The 22308-nt window shown below is 42.4% G+C and overlaps 1 protein-coding gene across 3 annotated transcripts in view; it reads right to left on the bottom strand.

Annotated features, from left to right (window-relative positions):
• Positions 1-21838, bottom strand: part of pex5la (peroxisomal biogenesis factor 5-like a) — a 116111-nt gene extending 94273 nt beyond the window's left edge. For 2 of the 3 annotated variants that reach the window (XM_080879072.1, XM_080879074.1), the window contains exon 1: positions 21407-21838. In XM_080879072.1, coding sequence (XP_080735198.1) covers positions 21407-21427 — 21 coding nt within the window. In that variant the 5' untranslated portion in view covers positions 21428-21838. The remainder of the gene's footprint in view (positions 1-21406) is intronic. The other variant, XM_080879075.1, reaches the window with a different exon arrangement.
• Between the last annotated feature and the right edge of the window lie 470 nt (positions 21839-22308).

Genomic DNA, 22308 nt, shown 5'->3' with positions numbered 1-22308 from the left:
AGTATCCCATTGCATCCATCCATCCATACAACCATCCATCCATCCATTTATCCATCCATACAACCATCCATCCATCCATACAACCATCCATTTATCCATCCATACATACAACCATCCATCCATCTATTTATCCATCCATACAACCATCCATCCATCCATTTATCCATCCATCCATCCATATAACCATCCATCCATTTATCCATCCATACAACCATCCATCCATTTATCCATCCATACAACCATCCATTTATCCATCCATACAACCATCCATCCATCCATACAACCATCCATTTATCCATCCATACATACAACCATCCATCCATCTATTTATCCATCCATACAACCATCCATCCATCCATTTATCCATCCATCCATCCATATAACCATCCATCCATTTATCCATCCATACAACCATCCATCCATTTATCCATCCATACAACCATCCATTTATCCATCCATACAACCATCCATTTATCCATCCATCCATCCATCCATCCATCCATCTTCTTCAGCTTATCTGGGACCGGGTCGCAGGGGCAGCAGCCTAAGCAGAGAATCCCAGACCTCCCTCTCCCCACCCACCTCTTCCAGCTTTTCCGGGAGAACACCAAGGCGTTCCCAGGCCAGCCGAGAGATATAATCTCTCCCGAATCTCCTGGGACATCTCACCCAGGAGGCATCCTTGTCAGATGCCCGAACCGCCTCAACTGGCTCCTTTGGAAGCCAGTTGAGGAGGAGCAGCGGCTCTACTCTGAGCTCCTCCCAGATGGCTGAACTTGTCACCCTGTCTCTAAGGGAGAGGCCAGCCCTTCTTCGGAGGAAGCTCATTTCCGCCGCTTGTATCCACAATCTCGATCTTTCAGTCATTTCCCACAGCTCGTGTCCATAGGTGAGGGTAGGGACGTAGATCGAGCAGTAAATTGAGAGCTTCGGTTTTACGCTCAGCTCTCTATACACCACAATGGAGCAGTGCAGCATCCGCATCACTGCAGCCGCAGCACCAATCCATCTGTCGACCTCTGACTCATTTCTCCTGTCAAAAGTGTGTATCCCACTTTTAAGATAATTTTTTTTAGTGCTGTTAACTTAAAATAAGCACTGATCCCTTTTGAATTTCGTGATCCTGATCAAGAGTTTATTTCGCTTGATGCCATTTATTACAAGTATATGAGATGTCAAAAAGCTGGGCTTTTCTCAGAGCGATGTCCTGATATGACTCTCAGAAATAATCAAAAATCACAAAAGCAGATTTAATGGCGAAAACTGCTGTTCATGTGAAGTAGCTATTTTGAATGGAGGGGACTCCTCCAACTTTAGAGCACACTTTTCCATTGACTGTGACGTGGCTCGCCTTGTTGTGTCTCCTCATTTATTGATGGTGCTGAAAGCACATTTAGACACAGTTTTTTTTTCTCTGATCCCTCGATACCTTTCTTTTTTACGCTTTCACCTTTTAAACGAAAGCAGCAGGCGGTCACATCAGCAACCCGTATAACTCCAGTTTCATTCATCATCAAACAATGGATCAGTGTAAAGCAGCCTGTTGGCATCACATGTAATTAGTCTAATCTATTATAATCTCACCCACTGGCAAACTCGCATGCAGTCCCAGATGCCCTTCCATGCAGATTATTATGGGACATATTTGTAAAGAGCTCTTGGTAAAAAACATCAAACACTGGGCTGCTTCGTAGGAAGCATTAGCATCAGTTGTTATTTCAAATTCCTTCTCAGAGCAGGAGCAGTGGAGGTTATGGAAGAAAAGGTTTCCTACTATTAACTGTAATTATCAGGTGCTGGTGTGAGTGGGATTAGAGTCAGAAACATGCTTTGTGCGTGAAAACAGATATCCACTAAAGACGCAGCACAATCATTCCTCTGCACAGCATCTACAACTTAAGAGTAGAAGCTGGCTTTGAGCCCGAACATCGATTGGGCGAATCTCAGATTTCACAATAGCTTCTGCGTGTGGCCACTTCAGCCTCCTATTTTTAAAACAGATGACCAAAGCAGCGCTTTCTTTCTTTTTTTTCTGCCTGATATTTTGACACTTGTGATAAGCACCGAACACAAACATGATATCACCAAGCAATCACTGTTAAAGAGCTGCTTTCATCACTATTGTGATGGACTCGATGCTTCTGTTGCAGCTCGTTTCTTTCATGTAAATGTCACATTTCTGGTGCAAATCACCACCCTGAGGATTTCATCATAACAGGGGCATTTCTTAACTGGTCATCTGGTGGTGTGTGTGTGTGTGTGTGTGTGGGGGGGGGGGGGGGGGGGTGCTCTTCACAAGATTAGATGTGGGCAGCGGTGCTGATTACACAAGGGGCTGTGAGGCACTTGTAATCACGTCATACAGCTTAGCTTTTTGTTTTTTTAAACCCTCTGCCAGCCTGGAAAGTTTCCATCTCTCCCTGTCCGGCTGCCCTTTGAAAAGTTTGCATGGAAAATGAACGCAGAAAGGAACACACTAAAATAATGAACGTGCTGTGAGGAAGCAACTCTCAGCTCGGAGAGTTCGAATGTATGATGTTTCTGCTGCTGCTGTTATGGCCATGAAAGTGCCAACAGTGGAGTGAAACTACCACACATTATCTCGCTCTTCAGAGCCTGGAAGATTCCTCTGTAGTGCACAGCAGACATTTTTGTACTTATATATAAAAGTATTGTAACAGTACTGACAGAGCTGAAACTTTCATATTTTACTATGGACGTCTTTTGGAAAGTGGAAAATTGGCTTGTTAATTAGAATTGACACAGTGTACAGTCACTCTTCACTGAACAGAAGATTTTGTTATTGGATGGTTTGATAGCATTTAGAGAAATGACACATTAACATTGGGGAAATATATTCGTGCAGTGGGGGTTCAAATCCACAGGCTGGGTCCTTCTGCGTGGAGGTTATTTCTCACCTTACCTGTGCGGTTTCTCCTTCCAACTTCCTCCCACAGACGTCCAAAGAGGTATGGGATTGTGGGTGTGAATATGAGCGTGCATGGCTGCTTGTCTCTTTGCATTAGCCCTGTGATAGAGTAACCAGCTGTCCAGGGTGTACCTCCACCCCATGACACCCCATGGGATACGCTACACACCTTCAACTGCACAAGTGCTTAAGGAACTGGATGGATGGACACATTTGATACAGTGATTTGCATCTTTACTGCTTGATCTAATCATTTACAGTCTAATTTCTCAGGGATGTTTTTATCCTTTGTGGTGACCTTCTCATCTTCTGCTCCTTGTTATCCACCTCTTCTTGTCTGTTTTGGATCATCTGTCAGTCTTTTTTTATTTATTTCTGATGTCCAAACTTTTCTTGACTTGCGGCACAGCGAGTGTCTCAGGGGAAATGATATTCAGAACTTCCATGAATTCAGCCTGAGGCCTGCTCACTTCTTCCTGGTTTTCACCTTTTCAGGTTCCTCAGACATGATCTTTTCAGTTTCTTCAGTCAGACTTTCTCCTGCTTTCTTGCTCAGCTCTGCACTGCTTTTCACACCTGCAGTTGAATTCATTAGATTAAACAGACAAATGGTTCAGTAGACAGACAGAAGAAAGACTGTATGTAGATTGTATAATCTGAATTTAATTCACGAACATATGGAGAATAATAAGACCGAAACAGGCTGCTGTGCACATTTCATGAATCTGGTGATAATTTTATTTACGCACTTGTTTTTTGCACATGGTTAGAACATTTCTATGTAAATATAAGTGAATGAGGCCCATTGTTGTGCTGAAATAGGCAAAGTAAAACCTGAACAGGACATCATATGGATGACAATATATGCTTTTTCAAAACCCGCAACATTCACCATTATTAGTGCCATGTTTGGCCTGCAGGACTCAGCAGTGCAGTTCAGCTAACATTACCAGGAGTCTCACTAAGCTGAACTTTAACACCAAATGCATCAAATCGACTGCACCATGATATCGTTTTTTAAAGCTGTTAAAAAAAATCATTAAAGTTGTGCTATAATCCTTTTAACAGGAAACAGTCTGAGAGTTTCACATTTAAATGATTAAGATAAGAACTATAAGTAATCATTTTCCTGGTGGTTGTTTTGTGTCTGCCTCTCGCCTCCCTACGCTCTGCGGAGATCCCACTGCACCATCGTTAAAGCTTTGACTGACCTTTTCCATGGCAGCCTGTCTAACTAACCTGGGTTATATGATAGCTGAAGGATAGGCTTTAATTGACATGATAGCAATCTTGAAGATGAGTGAGGTGAGGCCGTGGAGATGGTAAAGAAATGCTGAAAACAGAGCGGTCATGCCCTTTTGCTCAAGGCTGTAAATCTCTCCCTGTTTCTCTGTATGTGTCTATGCGCCTTTGGACTCTGTAGGTTTACAGACACTTGTGGGCATGCATGCCATAGTGATTTTGTACATTTAATGATTTCTTTGATCTGGGTGGACTGATTGTGCACATTCATCTGTAAAAACTTGAATTGGATGCACAAGTTTGAATTTATTTTTGATTTTCTTGAATCCCGACAGGCTCACGGTCTCATACAGCCTCATACATACAAACACTTCCACTAATATTTGGTTAAATGTCCCTCAGCTGCATCTTGATCAGACCATGACTGTATTTGAGGTTGAAGATCACTTAGTAGTTATTCAGAAAGTTATCTTTCCAGCGTATCTAAGCAGATGCTCATGAAACTGAGCCCGAGACATCCGTGTGAACTTTTCATTGGCCTCTATTGATTTTTCTCCAGTTCAGCTGGAAACAAAACAACAGAGCCAACCCTGAGAAACTCTCCACAGGCTACACTGGCATGCTTGAAGGACCACAGGCATGCAACTCTTATCTCAAGAGCTTGCTTATCAATAAGCTGGAACAAGATTATAATTTTAAGTAAGGCCTCAACTCTAAATGAACTTTACACAGCGAGTCTTGCTTTGTTTCCTTTCATTTAAAATAGACATTTATTTGATTTTCACAAATGATGCACGCTAATGTGCGCAGAGTTGAGATTTTAACATACTGTAAATAGAAGAGGGTGAGTAGACGTACGTGTATGTGTGTGTGTGTGTGGGAGGGGGGGTTATCTTTACTGTAAGTTTGTTTCCATTGAGCCATCCATCCAGAAACTTCCAGTTAGTGCTGGTGTCCTTTGGTTTAACTGGGACAACCATCATGTGCTCGAAGAACACCTCTGCAGGTCAGTTTATTTTAATAGCTGCACTTTAATCTGATGTTCGGAGAATTGTTAACACGTGTCTTGAAACGTGCAAATGTGTCCATCTCATAAACTCAGGCATTATTCTTCCATTGTCTAATTTTCACAAGCCTGGATATTTTCTCTGAAAACCCTCAAGACCGTTTTCAGGGAAAATCTCAGCAGCTCACCAATTTCTGAAATACTCAGATCACCTTATCAATCAATCAATCAATCAATCTTTATTTATAAAGCACTTTTCATACAGAAAAAATGTAGCACAAAGTGCTTTACATAGTTAAAAGCAGCCCACCCCACCCTCCAACTCACTCCCCACACTCTCAATACACATATATCCCCCCACCCACACACACATACACACACGCGCACACTTAAAGAGTAAAAATTGGGCTGGGCTCGCATGAGCCAAGTGAGGAAACATTATAACAGAGAGCCGTCTGCACCGGGAGCCGGTCACAGACCGCAGCCTCCGGGCTGGGCACACAGCAGGAGGGAGGCCAAGGAGCCCCCCAACCAGGCTGAGAGGACCCCAGAGACCCAGCAGCCACGGTCAATAACAGCCCCGGTGCAGAGAGCGCCCTCCGAGGAAACACTGGAGATATGACGCAATACGATGTATACAGGGTAAAATGATAAAATAAATAAGAACAGGATACAATATAAATATAAATATAAATAGAGTAAGAAGATTAAAATATGAATAAGAATAAAATCAAGAAATATTAGGTAAATCCTAAATTAATAATAGAATGACAGGATAGAATAAATAAGCATAAAAAATAAATAAACGCTAAGTAAAAGCTAAATTAAAAAGGTGGGTCTTGAGCCTGTTCTTAAAAACATGTACGTTCTCTGCGGCCCTGAGCTCCTCCGGCAGGCTGTTCCACAGACGAGGACCATACCACTGAAAAGCTGCCTCTCCGTGAGTATGTGTCCTGACTTTAGGGACAATCAAAAGGCCAGTACCAGAGGACCTCAGGGTCCGCGAGGGTTCATATGGTAAAAGCAGATCTGAGAGATAAGAAGGCCCAAGACCATTAAGACATTTAAAAACCAATAAAAGAACTTTAAAATCGATCCTGAAACACACGGGGAGCCAATGCAGCGATTCTAAAACCGGTGTAATGTGGGCCCGCCCTCTGGTCTTCATCAGCACACGAGCTGCAGAGTTTTGCAAGAGTTGTAAAGTTGAAATATTCTTCTTAGGAAGACCAGAGAGCAGGGCAGTAATCAATGCGACTGGTAATGAAAGCATGCATCAGCATCTCCGTGTTGGCCCGAGAGAGAATAGGGCGACTCTGGCTATATTTTTTAGATGATAAAATCCAATTTTGGTTACATGTTTAACATGTGGGATAAAACCAAGCTCAGAGTCAAAAATAACACCCAGGTTTTTCACTTGTAGCGAAGGACATAGTGAAAATGCCTCTAATTTAGACAAGAGTTTCTCTCTCTGAGCCTCAGGACCGACAATTAAAACTTCAGTTTTGTCCTGGTTAAGCTGTAAAAAGTTTTCTGCCATCCAAGATCTTATATCCAAGACACAGTTAAAAAGGGCATCCATTGGTCTGGTGTCATCAGGAGACACGGAGATGTACAGCTGCGTGTCATCAGCGTAACTGTGGAAGTTCACTCCATGCCTCCTGATGACACCGCCGAGAGGCAACATATACAAATTAAAAAGTACAGGGCCTAGAACCGACCCTTGAGGCACACCACATGTCATTTCATGGATCTTAGAGGAGCATGTATCCATACTCACCATAAAAGATCTGTCAGAGACCTTATCTGACACCAACAACCATGTCATGTGTCTTCCTCAGCCTAATGTTCAACTTGAACTTCAGCAGGTCATCTTGACCATATCAACATTTTCTTGGTGCCGTATGATTGGCATTAATGGGCAGCTGAAGAGGTGTACCTAAAAGAGTGGCCAGTGAGTGTATTTCTGTGTGGCTGGGAAGCTAACCCAACATTTCGTACTATTTTCTATAGCTAAGTCCCCAGACTGCACTCGATCAGCTAAATGATACCGGATATTTACTGCATCCAAGCAGCTTTTACGTAGCTCCACAGGAACAAGAACCAGATGTGTTTTCATGTATGGATTCAGTGATTTATACGATCAAAGTGAAAGCAGAAAGCAGACAGTAAGTCTGACCAGTAATTACAGAAACCATTAATAAGATCAACGCATATACACTGTGAGGGGCGACACAGTCGTGCGGGAATTTGACCTCATTAAGCTGCCAGAGGAGGAAAAGACAGAAAATAGACTGGAAGCACAAAATGTGCAGGAGGTGCTGGGATGGCGCTTGACTCACAAGCCTGTCTGAGAGAGCCGAGTTACTCGTTTGATGTTCTGTGAGACTGGCGCATGAGAGACGAAAACATTAGGAACACTTTCAACGTGAACTGGCTTTGACTTATATAACACTAGATGGGCTTTTATTGTTGCTCTTAACAGCAAGATAATACTTCCACTCATGGCTCGGTGCAGCTTCCCTGCTGAGTAAATTGGTGTGTAGTGCTACAAAAATAGACTCACACCATGCTGCTCAATTTCTGCTGTCAATTAGTAATTTAAAAAGCACACAATCAGTCACTGTCTCTCATGCACAGAATGAGAGAGATGGAGCAGAAATGTATTACGGACCTACTGCAGTGGACGCTCATTCACTGAACTTCTAATGATTGATTAGTTTCACAGTTCTTGGTCCAAGTAGAAAGTTTACAGGAATAAAAGAATAAATGCTGATATTAGTTTATATGAGGTCGGGGTAGCAGCCCATATTTGCCATATAAAAAATATTCCTCTCTGTCTTTAATGCCTACTTGCATTTTTAGAGATGCTCACTTCACTGATCCTCTATGCTGTTGATCCTCTATGCTGTTGCATGCTGGGGGAGCAGGCTGAGGGTCGCAGATGCCAACAGACTTAATAAACTGATCCGTAAGGCCAGCAATGTTGTGGGGATGGAGCTGGACTCCCTCAAGGTGGTGTCGGAGAGGCGGATGCTGTCCAAGATAAAGACAATGTTGGATAACACCTCCCACCCACTCCATGACATGTTGGTCAGTCACAGGAGCTCGTTCAGTGAGAGACTGAGATTACCGAAAAGCACCACTGAACGACACAGGAAATCATTCCTGCCTGTGGCCATCTCCCTGTACAACGCATCCACTTAACACACTGTTTGCTGCTACAACTACACATGTTTCTTTTCCAAATATTTATTTATAAGTGACTTATGTATGTATGTATGTATATATATGTATATATTGTACTATTCTTAGTTAGTGTATTGTCTGTCTTGTCTTAATGTTGGTTTAAAATGGAGCACTGTAACAAAAAATAATTTCCCCCAGGGATCAATAAAGTATTCTGATTCTGATTCTGATTCACAACATTTCAGACCAGTCTACACAAAATGACTCCTGAGGGAATACGTTTAATGGTGATGACAGCATAAGAATCTGATGTGCCGAGATTAGACGTTACTTACCGTGAATGGTGACTCTGAGCGTGCAGACTTCTGCATGCTGTCACTTTGCAAACAGCTTATTTGTTATCGTGTAATTACGCCACACACAAAGAACAGCTGAAGCCTGATATCTACATCACTTCAACTAGACGTTGTCACAGTCAACAAGCCACACATGAGAGTTTTGTTGGATGCAGACACTGTGACAGATCCACAGAAACACCTACACTCTCACTGCTTTTGTCTGTGATGGATTACGCTGAGAGGAAGATCTGGAGGACACAATAGAACAATGTCTGCCACAAGAGGTGAGGTGTGCAGACGTGAATAACTTTAACCAGGGACACGCTGAGACTGTCTGAGCTGCTTCCTAAAGTCCTCGTTTTCAAAACAAGAATCGACACTTTGCGTTAAAATATTAGCCGGCTGCTTCCACTGAAAGCCAAACAAACATGATTTCTCATCTATTTTACTCTACATATATCAGTCGCTCTCCCCAGAAGAGAAACTCTCAGCCTCAGAATCTGAATTCACATTTTGTCACGAGTCAGAATTCTTATTTGAATAAATTAGTTGTATTTTTTTAAATAATTCATGAGGATGAAGTGGTTACAAAAACATGTGATTTAACCAAATAATAACTGATGCTGACTTCTATCCCAAAGGTCAAAGGTCAGTTTTACTATGACGTTGTAACACTTTTCTATGTTCCACATTTGATCAAAATGAGGAATCAGGTATTTTGTTGACATCCTGATAGAGTTGGTGATTCTGACCCAGGTGCTTTGGAGCTCAACCGTTGCCTTTGTCATCACCGTCCTTATCAAATCATTCAGATGCTTTATTGCAGTATTAATACCACAGAATCCCCAAAATACTATCCACCAGTATTCACTATGTCTCAGTGTTAGTTTTATTAGTCATCGAACATTTTCAGTCACAGCTTTTATCTGTCATATGTTAACAGTGACATGTGACCATGTAATGGCCTTATGAGTTCCAGTTACGCATGCGATGCAATATGTTGTTTCTCACCAAACCTAAGATTAAAAAAGTCATGTTTATCTGGGATGCAGCAGGTCTGGTCATGTACAAACACCGTTAAAGGAAAGACTTTGGTTCTGTGAACCTTTACCACACGGGTGTTTCCTTGCGGGTGTTTTGTGTAGAGATGGCACGATACCACTTTTTTATGTCCGATACCGATACCGATATCATAAATTTGGATATCTGCCGATACCGATATGAATCCGATATAGTGTTTTTTAATCAACAAAACTGTTTTTTAATATCTTGCTGCATTTTGTATAAGTTCATACTCAAGTTTAAAACAACAACTACACTAAAGCTATTCTGTTATACCTGTATGCAAAAAAAAATATTTCATAGTTCAGCAATACTGATCAATCTAATAAACTTAAACCTACACCATCCTCCCTATTCTGGTATTTTAAAGAGTACTTAGCATATATATTAAGCAACCTAACTAATAGAGTTCCAACTCCCAGCAACAATAAAAATAAATAAATAAAAAATAGGGAACCACCCCTCACGCTCCACCTCATGATGCTTAATTGACGTAATCAACCTTAATTTGATGCAGTGTGAAAAAAAATGCACAGAAATCAATTATTTTTCAAGAAATATTAAATAGATTCAACATCTTTCTTCAACAAAATTGCAGACTGCACAGATGGTACCTTCCCAAAGGAAAAAGTACTACAGCTTACTAGGGTATATATATTAGACTTAATAGTTACTATATACAGTAATTGACTTCTATTCATTTTACATCAAATTAAAACTTTGGGTGTCAGATAATTATTTATTAAAAGCTAGACATTTTAAATGAGAATAAGAAAGAAAAGTATGTCTTTGTGCCCCCTTTTCCCTGTTCATGCCCTATCGGCCCCCCTGGCTAAACTTTGCTAGATCCGCCCCTGCACAGTTACCAGCGTCAGCTACGTAGAAAAAGATCCTGGTGTAGAAAGTAATATTAAATAAATTCTAACAGCAGCTGATCAAGCTTAAACGTGCTGCTGTTGTTCAGCCGCTGGTTTCCTCTTTCTGGTGCAAAGTGGGCCAAAAGCAAACAAGAGACACGGACTCACGACAGAAAAGCCGATCAGCTGATCGTTAAGCAGTTTCATGATTGAAGTAGCAGCAAGAAGAGGCAGTCGCTCCATATATCGCTTGTTAAGCTTAACGCAGGAATGCTTTACAAACATTCAGAGATGGACTTACACACTTGCTTTACTTCTCTCGGGGATAACTTTATCGGAGATGAAATGCCGGGTTGCTAGCGAAGCTCCACATGCTATCCAGACCACAGGTCCCGCATGCCACAGCTGCTCTATCACGTGATGCATACTGCTCCGACGTGCTAACGTTCTGAGGTGAGTTACGGCGCGTTGCAAGTTTTGTGAGGTGCTTTCGTGATATTTAATGGATCGGATTACATTTTTTATTTTTCTCCGATATCCGATCCAGTAATTTAGGTCAGTATCGGACCGATACCGATACGTAATATCGGATCGGTCCATCTCTAGTTTTGTGTAGATAGTATTAATATAGCATCACCCATTTAGCTGCCAAACAGCATTGTTCATTCCATGCATGTGTGGGGAGATGCCATGCGAGCGGGGTCTTTTGACCTCCTCTCTGGCACGCTGCAGCTCCTGTCATGTGGAGGAATATGAATCACACAAACGTGCCTTGCCTCATTATCTACACTTGTGTGAACATGCATGCTCAAGGGCATATGGATGCATCCATGCAGACAACTGCATGCAGGTACCACATGTGCATTTGGAGAAATATACACACATATTCTTAGCTTGTACCTGCACATGCACAAGAGTGAGATGATTTGCATATGGAGAGTGGCATGTGGGACTGCCCCAGGTGAGAAGTTAGTCCTGCTCTGCTGCGATGCTTTCCTGCCTTTAGCCCTCTCAGCTGGCGCACACTTGCACATACATGCATCCCAGCTGTACACCCAGCTCCTCTTTAAGCTCTGCTCTGTAACCCAACTCTGAACTTCTGCCAGGGAATTCATTAACTGTGTGTCTCACAGGTATTTATAGAAATGCAAGGCAATTCCTTGCTCGCTTGCTTCCAACAGACAGACTTGCACAGAAACTCATAGAGTAGGTGAACTCCACTGGAAGTAGCTCAGTGAACAATAGTAGAGGGGCGCTGCTGTAAATCCATCCATCAAGAAAGCCTAAACAAATCTCATACTCACAATTTCTGCAGCATATCTTTGCACAAAGTGTTTAATTGACACATTTTTCAGCTACAGTATCATTATCCTCCACACTTCATCCTTCACTCCGCATTTACAAATAACATCAAAGGCTCCTTTTTCACTACAGCCTTACACAGGAGAGCTTTGACAAATTAGTGTTTCATGTGGCAAAAGCTTCTTAAAATTAAAGGAAATTAGAGCAGCTTTAGTTCAGAGTTTCATTATTTTGGCGTCTCTACAAACAGCTTGCTTCTCACAGCTGTAAACTGCTGGGTAGCACTTGGTTGTAAGTACAGGGCTGCGACAGAGTGCTCAAATTGTCATTAGTGGTGATCATGAGAGGGATGTAATTGGTGTTTGTGGGTACATACTAATTGATGTGATAATTTGCAGACCTTGGTTTATGTGGAGTGTTCTCCTGCAATTATCTGACAAGATTACTGGTTCACAGAGGAAGAGCCATTGTATAAGGCTGAGCACTGATGGTGAAGTTGCTAGTCTAGGTTCAAATACAGAAGGCAGGAAGCTGGGAGTCAGCAAATCAAAAGATGAGTATCTCTTGCTCGGGGCACAAAAACAGATTCTCACATTAAAACAGCAGGGACGGTGAATTTGAGAGCGGGATTTCAAGTGTTCCCCATGGAGCAACAACCTTCGGATAGACCCGACTATTTGCAGTTTCCTGTGGCCCCTCTCTCTCTCTCGCCGTCTGTTTCTACTCACGAGACGTTAAAAAGTTACTTGTATCCCATAAATGGGAGATATTAGGCTGCGGGAAACAAATAAATGAATTTGAAACTGATTTTGTTAGAAACGGCGTTACGTCACTTTATTAAGCTGTGATAATGTTTCAAGCACAGAAGAACCAGTTTGGCCAGTCAAATCATGTCCGTGCGGCGCTAACGCTTACATGTCGCATCTTTCCTTTAATGTTGGCACTTTCAAGCTTGCCTGTCCATCCATTACCAAAGTGACTGAAAGATCTGAGCTCAAATTACACCGGTGGGATCACTTTTGTCATTTACATAAACAAAGTAAAGAGGCGAGTGGTTGGGATACAATTAGGACAATGCTCACTGCATGAAAGCGTCATTTCTTTTGTTACCAAAACACACGGCTAATGAAGAACAGACCAAAATCTCGAAAGAAGCCCCAAAATGGCAGAAATAAACTCAGAGCAAAAACAGGATGCAGAGTTGGGGCCTTAGCTTGAGTTGAAGTGACAGGCTGGGCAACCAAAAGCAGCTAATCATGTGTTCACACGAGCTGAACTAAATCTGGACGAGAACTACGTTTCTGAAGACTGGCACATTTTGCACTACTAAAGATCTTAAATACACATTTCTACCTCTTGACTGCTTCATGTAGGTGAAACTATCAGTTTTAAAGTCTTCACTTTTGTCTCTGGTAAACTCTCAGAGCCATTTTTCAAAATTATTATTGACAATAAATTGCTGAAAGAAATGTCTTTTGAAAATGATATATGTTAATATATTTAGACCAGTGGCAGTAGATAAAGCGCTATACATGCATGCAGTAAATCTATCTGGTGAATTTACAGAGGAGGGGCCAAACTAACTTATCAGCGGGAAGCCCCGTGGAGGTGATGCTCACATCTGGCACAGTGAACCTGCGTATTTGTTTACCAACAGCTCTCATCCATGACACCTCCTATATATCCCTGGAGGCCCAAACACATGCGCTCTCCGCACTCAGGCCCTCGTATGTCTGGTTTCTGGAGCAAATTAATTCCCAGTTGGAGAATGGCTGTTATGAATGGGTCGGGTGAAAGAGATGGATGGGCTACCCGTTCTTCTGCACAGCCCCTCCGCTTCCAGTGACAAAGATGCTGAGGCTTGTCCTACTTTTGTGGGAGGAAAAATGTGGCTCTGTACAGTAGCTCAGGGGACTCTCGGCGTGGGGTTGGGAGGGCTGCCGTGTTAACAGACTTGAGGCAGAAAGACACCCGGAGGAAATCAGCGAACAGAGATGATGGTGTAGAGCTGTGAAGCCGTGAAGCCGGGTTCCTTACGTCGATTGCATCCTCTCTCGGTTACAGGCTTCCCGTTTGAGAAAGCTTGCAAAGTTGTGCTAACATTTGGTGAGGGCGATTTTGTGTGTGTCACTAGCTAAGACAGTCAGCCTAATTGCTCTGCTACTCTGTGAGCTGCTGCACTGCTTTGGTGTAGAGAAGCTCCTGTCTGCAAAAAACTGTATAATAGCAACCGAGTCCAGCGGTTTTAAAAGAGTCATCAAAACGCTGAGCAGTGCACATTTTGAGCCACGGTCTATAGAAATGTACTCTTAAGGTGTGAATGATATAAACATACTGCACATATACCACAGCTTCCTTATGTTAAAGCTGGGCACTAATGAATTGTGCCCTTATGAATGACTAAGATCCAGGAAGATATGAATCCTCCAAGTCATCGCAGTCAGAGAGCAGGTGGTTATTCAGGAAACTGTGATTCCAAAGGACAGACTGGAGCCTGGATTTAACAGGAAAGAGATGAATATTCAGTACAATGTGACATGACTGCATCATGACCCTTTTTCTCCTCCGTCCGCTCTCCTCAGCCCAACCTCTTGTCACATCATTCACACCCACATCTGGACTTAATGTCCTTTTTTCCTCCTTTTTTGATTATTCTGTTTCATGAATGGGCGGGTGTTCAAAGAAAGGACAGATGACAGTGAATAACAAAATTTGTCACGGTCCTGGGCCAGTGACCCAGTGTTTTTGCTTTTGTACTTTTCCTTTTGATTTTATTACAAAGTATGACTGTCTGTTTTGGTTCTGTCCTAGTATTTCAGCTTCCTAGTTTTGGTAGCACTTCCTGAGTTCTTGTTTTTAGGTTTTGTTATTTGGTCTCCCGGTCTCTGTCTCTTCCTTCTGTCTGTCCACGGTGTTATTTTATCTGCTTTCTGCGTCTGTTAAGTTCTGTGTCTCGTCTGGATCTCTCTGTCTGTCGTGTACTTCCTGTTTTACTTTGTAGGTCTGTGCCTTATGTCTGTGCGTTCAGCTTTGTGCTCTCCCTGTCTCGTCAGTGTAATCAGCGTCAGCCGTGTCTCCCAGCTGTTTCCTCTTAGCTCTGTTCACCTCTTGTATTTAGCGTCTTCCCCTGCTCGCTGTCGCGTCGTACCTTCATACCTCCCCTGTGTGTTCAGTTTGCCGACCTGCCTGCTTGCTAGTTTAGTTTTGTATTCGCAGTTCAGTTCTGTTCAGTTTGTGCACATCAATAAATCTGCTTAAGGTTCACCCTTTAGTTCCTGCGTTTGTGAGTCCTGCATTTTGGGTCCTCTCTCCCTGCCTGCCTGCACACAGCCATGACAAAATTCCCATTCTCCGTGGCAAGAAGAACAATCCCTTTTTTCCTCAATCTGCTTATAGGGCAACAGCTGCTGATGAATGCTTGAATCCCTCTTAGTCTCCGTCTAGTCCGCTTTACAAGCTCCACAAGCTGCTCAGGGTCTCTATTCAGCCTTAACTACCCAAACAGGGGAAGTAGAAAAGCCCAGTGACTGAAGGCTGGATGTCGGCTACGTAGGCTACCTTAGAAAGCAGCGGCAGAAGGCAAATCTTTCAGGTTGTTTATCTTGTGGTTAATTAGACATTTTTTTCCTCTCTGTATAAAGACATATTTGGCGCGAGTCAGCAATTCTCTGGTTTGGAAAATGTGTATTTTTTATATTTTTAATTCAATTTCAATTTTATTTCTATAGCACATTTAAAAGTCACAGGTACAACAAAGTGCTTCACAGACGAGCCATACTTTAAATACCACAAATGTTAAACTAGTGTTCATGGCACAGAACAGCTGTGCATGACTTCACAGAATATGCAGCAGGACAATGCTTCAAAGCAGTACTTCTATCTAAATGTATGTAAATTAGTCCGTAAGGCCCGTAGCACCACTTAAATGAACCTTTTTACCCAATACATGCAAAGAAAAAAACATGGTGGCGATGGCACTGGCCTAACAGCAGCTGTGTCCCCAAGAAAGACAGTGCACCCCACTACGCTGCAAACACTGCTCAGGAACAGCTCGAGGACACCACTCAGCCTCCAATTTCTGCATATACCAATCCAATAAACCATTTGCACTAGCACAAGTGGATTCATGAAGTCCCTACCCAGCAACAAACAGGACCCAAAAATCTGCTGTCCCTGGAGGACCTGTCTCTAAGCCCTGAAAAATCAGAGATGTTCTGGGGACACGAGGAGTACATAGACAAGATACTGCAGTTGGTTTTGATGTTTTGATAAGTGGAAGTAAAAAAAAGGGAAGTTTAAACGCAAGTTCAGACCCCAGTGCCTCCATCCATCTATCCGTTCATCTTCTGCCACTCCTATGAGTCCAGGTTGCAAGGGAAACATTTAAAGCAGACATGCCCGGACCTCCCTCTCCCCACCTACCTTCTCTAAGTCATCTGGGACACCCAGGCATTCCCATGCCAGACAAAAGATATAATCCCGAGCATGTCCTGAGTCTGCCTTGGGTTCTCCTTCCAGGCAGACATACCATCAACACCTTAGCTAGTAGAACTCCAGAAGCCAAAACATCTCATCTCAGTCCCTACGAACGACTCTACTCTGTGTCTCTCCTGAATGGCCAACTTCGCCACCTTATAAGACAGTAGTCTCATATATATTGAAAAGTTAGAATGCCCTGATACCATCAGACAGTGAGAGAGACCATGATTTTAACAACCACTGAGACTCTTAACCCTCCTGCCATCCTTTAAAAAACTCACACCCATCACCCTAGGGACCATTCTCAGCCACGCCATAAAAAGACCATATATCCATATCTTATTCCACTTTAAATTAGCCAACCTTGTAAAACTACTTCTCCCTGAAATATTCATGTAAAGTTTTAATTATATTTTCGTTGTTTTAACCCTTCAAATCCCAGTGTTATTACATGAGCGCCCTGTGTTATAAGCCCCAAAAACCAAAAAACGAAACTAAATATTTCCACAAAAAACCAGTTGAAGTAATATGTGATTGTCATTATAAGTAGGCCTTTAGATGGACCAAAGATTGGCACCAACATACATTTTGACCTGCCATTATTTTTTTGCATTTTTTTTGCAATTTAAAAATTAAAACTTCAAGGCCCTGAGTCTTCATTGACATCCAAGAAAAGAAGAAAAAATAAAATCATATGATGATAATTTGGGGTTGAAAAATAGCATTTATAATGGAAGTCAATGGGCAGAAAATGGTCCCCAAGGTGATGGGTGTGGGGATTTCTGCTGCTCAGCCATTTTAGGCTGATTTAAGGAATTCACACTGGAATATTAACATTGACAGGTAAAAACTATCCTGTGGCAAGTTTGGTTATATTCCACTGAACACAGTGGAAATGGCAGCCATTTAACACATAGCAGTGGCACAAAAAGGTCCCAAGAAGGCAGGAAGGTTAAGAAAAAATAAATGGTGAATAATAAATGTTCAGGGTTTGAGGGGCTGCTAATCTCCTGAACATCCATAATGTAACGGTTTGTAAGTGTTACAGTAGTTAGGACGTCTACAGGTTTCAAGCCCCGCTACATATTTTCAACAAGGAGAGCAGTACTGTCTGTGGAGCTTTTGTTCCAGCCGGATGCCACCTGATTTCACTCATTATCCTGGCTCCTGAAATAGTCAGGCCTATTAAATGGCTCTTAATCAAGACCATGGTTCATTAAATCAAGGAGACTTTAAAATAGTGGAAAAAGCTTCCGGGAGTCCTCTGCTGTCCCTCAAGCTGACCGCCACAGCTGTGGGAGAGGCGCTGATAAAAACCTTACAACAACAACATTAAGAGTTTAACATACATGAAGTACAGCCTGATTGATTGCACAGCTCCGACCGATGAAAGGGTGTTTCAGGATGTTACATGCATGCTTGCATACGTTCTCTTGCTGGGTTGTGATACCCTGACGCTCTTGTATGCTCCCTTGTTTTTTCTGAATCTGTTGATTCATTAATATTTTTAAGTTCTCCAAAAGGTTTTATCCACTAAGCATTGTTTAAATTTTCAGAGTAGTTATATTTGAATATTCTAATATTTGTGTTTAATAGGATATACAGGTCATCCGATTACCACAATTTATTTTTACTCAATTAAATTTTATTTAAAAAGCGCCAAATCACAACAACAGTCGCCTCAAGGTGCTTTATATTGTAAGGTAGACCCTACAATAAACCCAACAATCATATGACCCCCTATGAGCAAGGACTTTGGCGACAGTGGGAAGGAAAAACTCCCTTTTAACAGGAAGAAAGCTAGGGATGGGGTGAGAGAAGGAAGACGGGATAAAGACATGCTGTGGAAGAGAGACAGAGATTGATAACAAGTGTGATTCAGTGCAGAGGTCTGTGGTCTATGGTGACTGGAAAGGAAAAACTCAATGCATCATGGGAAACCCCAGCAGCTATTGCAGCATAACTAAGGGAGGATTCAGGGTCACCTGGTCCAGCCCTAACTATATGCTTTAGCAAAAATGAAAGTTTGAAGCCTAATCTTGAAAGTAGAGATAGTGTCTGTCTCCTGAATCCAAACTGGAAGCTGGTTCCACAGAAGAGGGGCCTGAAAACTGAAGGCTCTGCCTCCCATTCTACTTTTAAATACTCTAAATACTCTTTGCATTTGAATACATGAATATAGCTCTGAGAAAAGCTTTTGGCTGATTGCACTGAGAAGAACCCAAAAATACAAAGATATGCACCATGCTGTGACAAATAAAAGACAAGGAAATGAAATGCAAACTAAGAAGCTTTCACCCAAGACAGCAAACTGTATGAGTAAATCTAGTACACGTCTAATACAATATTGATGTGAATGACTGTGATCTTAAGAGACTTGATCTACTTCTGATCAGCGAAAGCACCCATCTGAGATGCTCCCCGAGGGCCTTGAAAAATGGTAATCAAATTACGTAATCATGTTGCGCTTAACAGAGCAAACATCTAAAGGCCTTGGAGCGTCGCTTCCATTAAGCCAGTATGTTTTATACACACAGTACACGCACTAATTAGATATACTGTAAACACGAATACCAAAGCAGCTAAAGCCAATTCAGCGATTGCAGTGTACAAATTGAAATGTTCTCATGTAGTTTGATGAAGAATGGGTGTACTAAATCTTAAACTTTAATAAATGTACTACTGTATACAAGTGAAATATGCAGGGAAGTAACAGAAACAGTATGTTTTGTAGCTTTTTGATAAAGATGAGCAGCTGTTACACACCTTTGGTTTACCCTTCTCTTAAAGGTAAAACGTTTCTCGATGTCACGTTTTATACCATAACACGCAAACACACATTTGTAACTGCCTGGATGCTGGGTGTTATCATTACCCATGTGTTTAGGGTTCATTTAGGGGAAAAAGAATAACTGGAAAAAAATAGCAGACACAAGTCCAGCATTGTATTTCTGCCAGCAGCTCTCTGCAGACCACAATCCTCAACAGCCAACCAACACTTGGCATCAATCATGAGACCATGCACAGGCCAAAATATTTGATTCATCCAATAATGTTTCATTGTGTGAATATCCCCTGCACTTATGCAAAATGTGTTTATGGAAATACAGAAAGCCTTGGATTAAACTGCACACTGGCCCGCACATGCTCCGCTTATCCAGGTCGCAGGGAAAGGAGAAGGTTATCAAATAAGAAATGGTAAGATGGAAACTGGACATTCTTATCTCGCTCCCCAGCCAGCTGCCTCCTGAGCTGCAACATTCATAAGCTGACAAATCGTGCTGACTGACAATTGTGTAATAAAGGAGAACTTACAAGTGTAGCTACTTTGGGATAGGAAATCTGATAGCTCTGACTGACGGATTTCCTATCCCAGTAATGCATCACAAAGTGTGTGCAGTGTGAGCTTCACTTGAAATTCCGGCGACCCATTACGCCCAGTGATTTCCACCTCCAGCATAAATTTGGAGGTCACATTAGGCCTGTGAAATGCTTGATGCAAAAATGAAAATGCAAACATAACGGACGTGCACTTCATGTTTTACTGACTGTGTGTGATACAATTTAAACCGTTATGAAGAGCGAACAACTCTAAAAGTGTTCCACGTTGATTAATTTCTGCAAAAAAGCGCTGACAAATGTGCATATTAGCCTCTTCTCTTCGAGGAAAAACAGTCCTCCTTTATGCCCAAAGAAGCCATGCTATCAGTTCCAGTGTCTCTCCGACAAGAGTCTGATAGTGTTACCGATTTAGATAGCTCAGATTTCATATGCTCTCCCAGAAGCAAACACTTTACTTCAAGGAGAAAGGGATGGAAAAATAAATGTATCCCTTACACAAGCGGATGTCAAAGCAAAAATATTCCCATTACTCACTGCTGCTAAATAACTTCCGTATAATCTCTTAGAAAGCACAGTGTTTTGTTACAGCTGTGATCTAAACATGGCACAGAGTGTAATGACTTGCGTGCATGTGATGAAAAACACAGAAAGTGTCTGACAACTGAAACATGAATGTAACAGAGAAAACTTTGATTCAAAGCACGTGATTTTCTCCTTTTTAAAAAATCATCCAGTTTCTGAGGTTTTCCGCTGACCCTCCCATAACAAACACGTCCGTGGTCATCCAGGCAAGAACTGTTGGCATTTTCAATGAATACCGCTGCTTGAGTAATATATCATGAAATATTAAATGTTGGTCTTCAAAGCTCCCGAGTACTGACTCAGGACTGCTGGTCTTTTATTACATAATCAGCTGTCTGGAAACGAATGTATCTTTGTCAAGCAGCCGTGTAAATTTCACTCCATGTTTATAAAGCAAAGCAGAGGCTAACATTAACCGCAGAGGAGGGGGTTACTGTTTATGTGACAGCGTGTGATTGTACCGCACGCCACACATGCAGCTGTTGGAAGCTGCTCACTGTGACCCTCCGGTCTCTGCTGAAGTCAGAAAGCTGATCGTCGTCAGCTCGCCTCGTTTTAACGTCTCAGATGAGTTTCAGGCTCTTATTAAGAGCTGACTGAAAATTGACGTCAAATTGCGTGACGTCACGCGAGTGATTTGTTGCGATGTCACGGGCTGCCTGGTTAAACAGACGAGGTTTGCCTCCTGTTTACCTTTGGCACGCACCTGCACTTGCAGTTGGCGCGCCACAGTGCCCTTCACTCCCTCCGTCTCCCCGGTGATTACCGCAGCTAATGAAGGCTGTAGCAGACTCGAGTGCTGGACTAAATTCACGTATTAACAGCCTCTTTGAGCAAATTTCCCCCCCAAAACTTGAAGGGCCCGCATCAGCAGACGTCTCTCAGGTAAATACGGCGTCAACATCGAAACAGCAGTGCCTCGAGATTACTAAACCCACAAGGAATGAAAAAACAAAACAAAACAGAAAAGCTCTTAACATGAACTACAAATGCATCCAAATCTTGTTCATTTGTTCCATCACAACTGCAACATTTCGTTTTCCATCTTAATTGAGACGTGCACATCCTGCCTCCTTACCTGTAAATGCCCCTGGTACATATTGAGCACACAGTCGGTCGCGGCTCTCTCCGTCACTGGATCTTCCTTTTACACTTCTTCCCGGCTTGTATGGGGCGCACAGTGTCAAACTCCAAGTGTGGACATCAGAAGCCGAAGGAGAGTTTTTGGACTGGAGGTCCAAAAAGGAGCAGACAGAGCGGAGCTGTCCTCTCCTCGGGTGCTGAAGCTGACACTTTGCGCTCATCCAGGATACCTCAGCGCGCTGACACACACGGAGAGCGACGCCGGACGGCACTTTCTTTTCTTTCCTGGTTTTTTAATACTTGCAGATTCCTGAAATAGTCCTTACATGAAAAACACAAACAAACAAAAATAAAATTCTCTCGAGATTCAAGTCTTCATTCTGAGCGCGCTGGCGTTTTCCTTTCGGTCTTGCTTTAAATGTTTTGACGCTCCTGCTGGGCTCTCTCTTCTTATAGCGCGCTCCTCTCTCCTGCTTCCCGACTACTCCCTCTAACCCAGCCCTCTGGTGCCTCCCCCAGTGATGACGTGCACAGCTCTCGCTCGCTCGCTCTCAAGATCGTGTTCAGGAAATTTCAAAAGTTCACAGGCGTAGAAGAAGAATTTATAGCAGAAGGATTTTGTCATGAGCAAATTGATTTTAAAAACGTTTTATAAGCTTTTATAAGCCTCCCGCTGAGAAAGCAGCTGAATGACACGGTTAAAACACGCAGAGGAAACAGCGTCTACAGAGCGTGACATCTGCGTGCGATGAACCAATTAGTTGCCGTTTTCACTCGTTTTAATTAGTGGAAGCCACAATTCAGTGATCAAAAACAATGGAGACATGTGGTTTCTTAGCAACGTAGGAGATCTATATGTTTAAAGTATAGCCCACATTACTGTCAGTGCGCGTGTTT

Source organism: Rhamphochromis sp. 'chilingali' (assembly GCF_963969265.1).
Source record: "Rhamphochromis sp. 'chilingali' genome assembly, chromosome: 3".
Classification (NCBI taxonomy): domain Eukaryota; kingdom Metazoa; phylum Chordata; class Actinopteri; order Cichliformes; family Cichlidae; genus Rhamphochromis; species Rhamphochromis sp. 'chilingali'.
The sequence above is the reverse complement of the archived record's forward strand: the minus strand, read 5'-3'. Positions and strand labels throughout refer to the sequence as shown.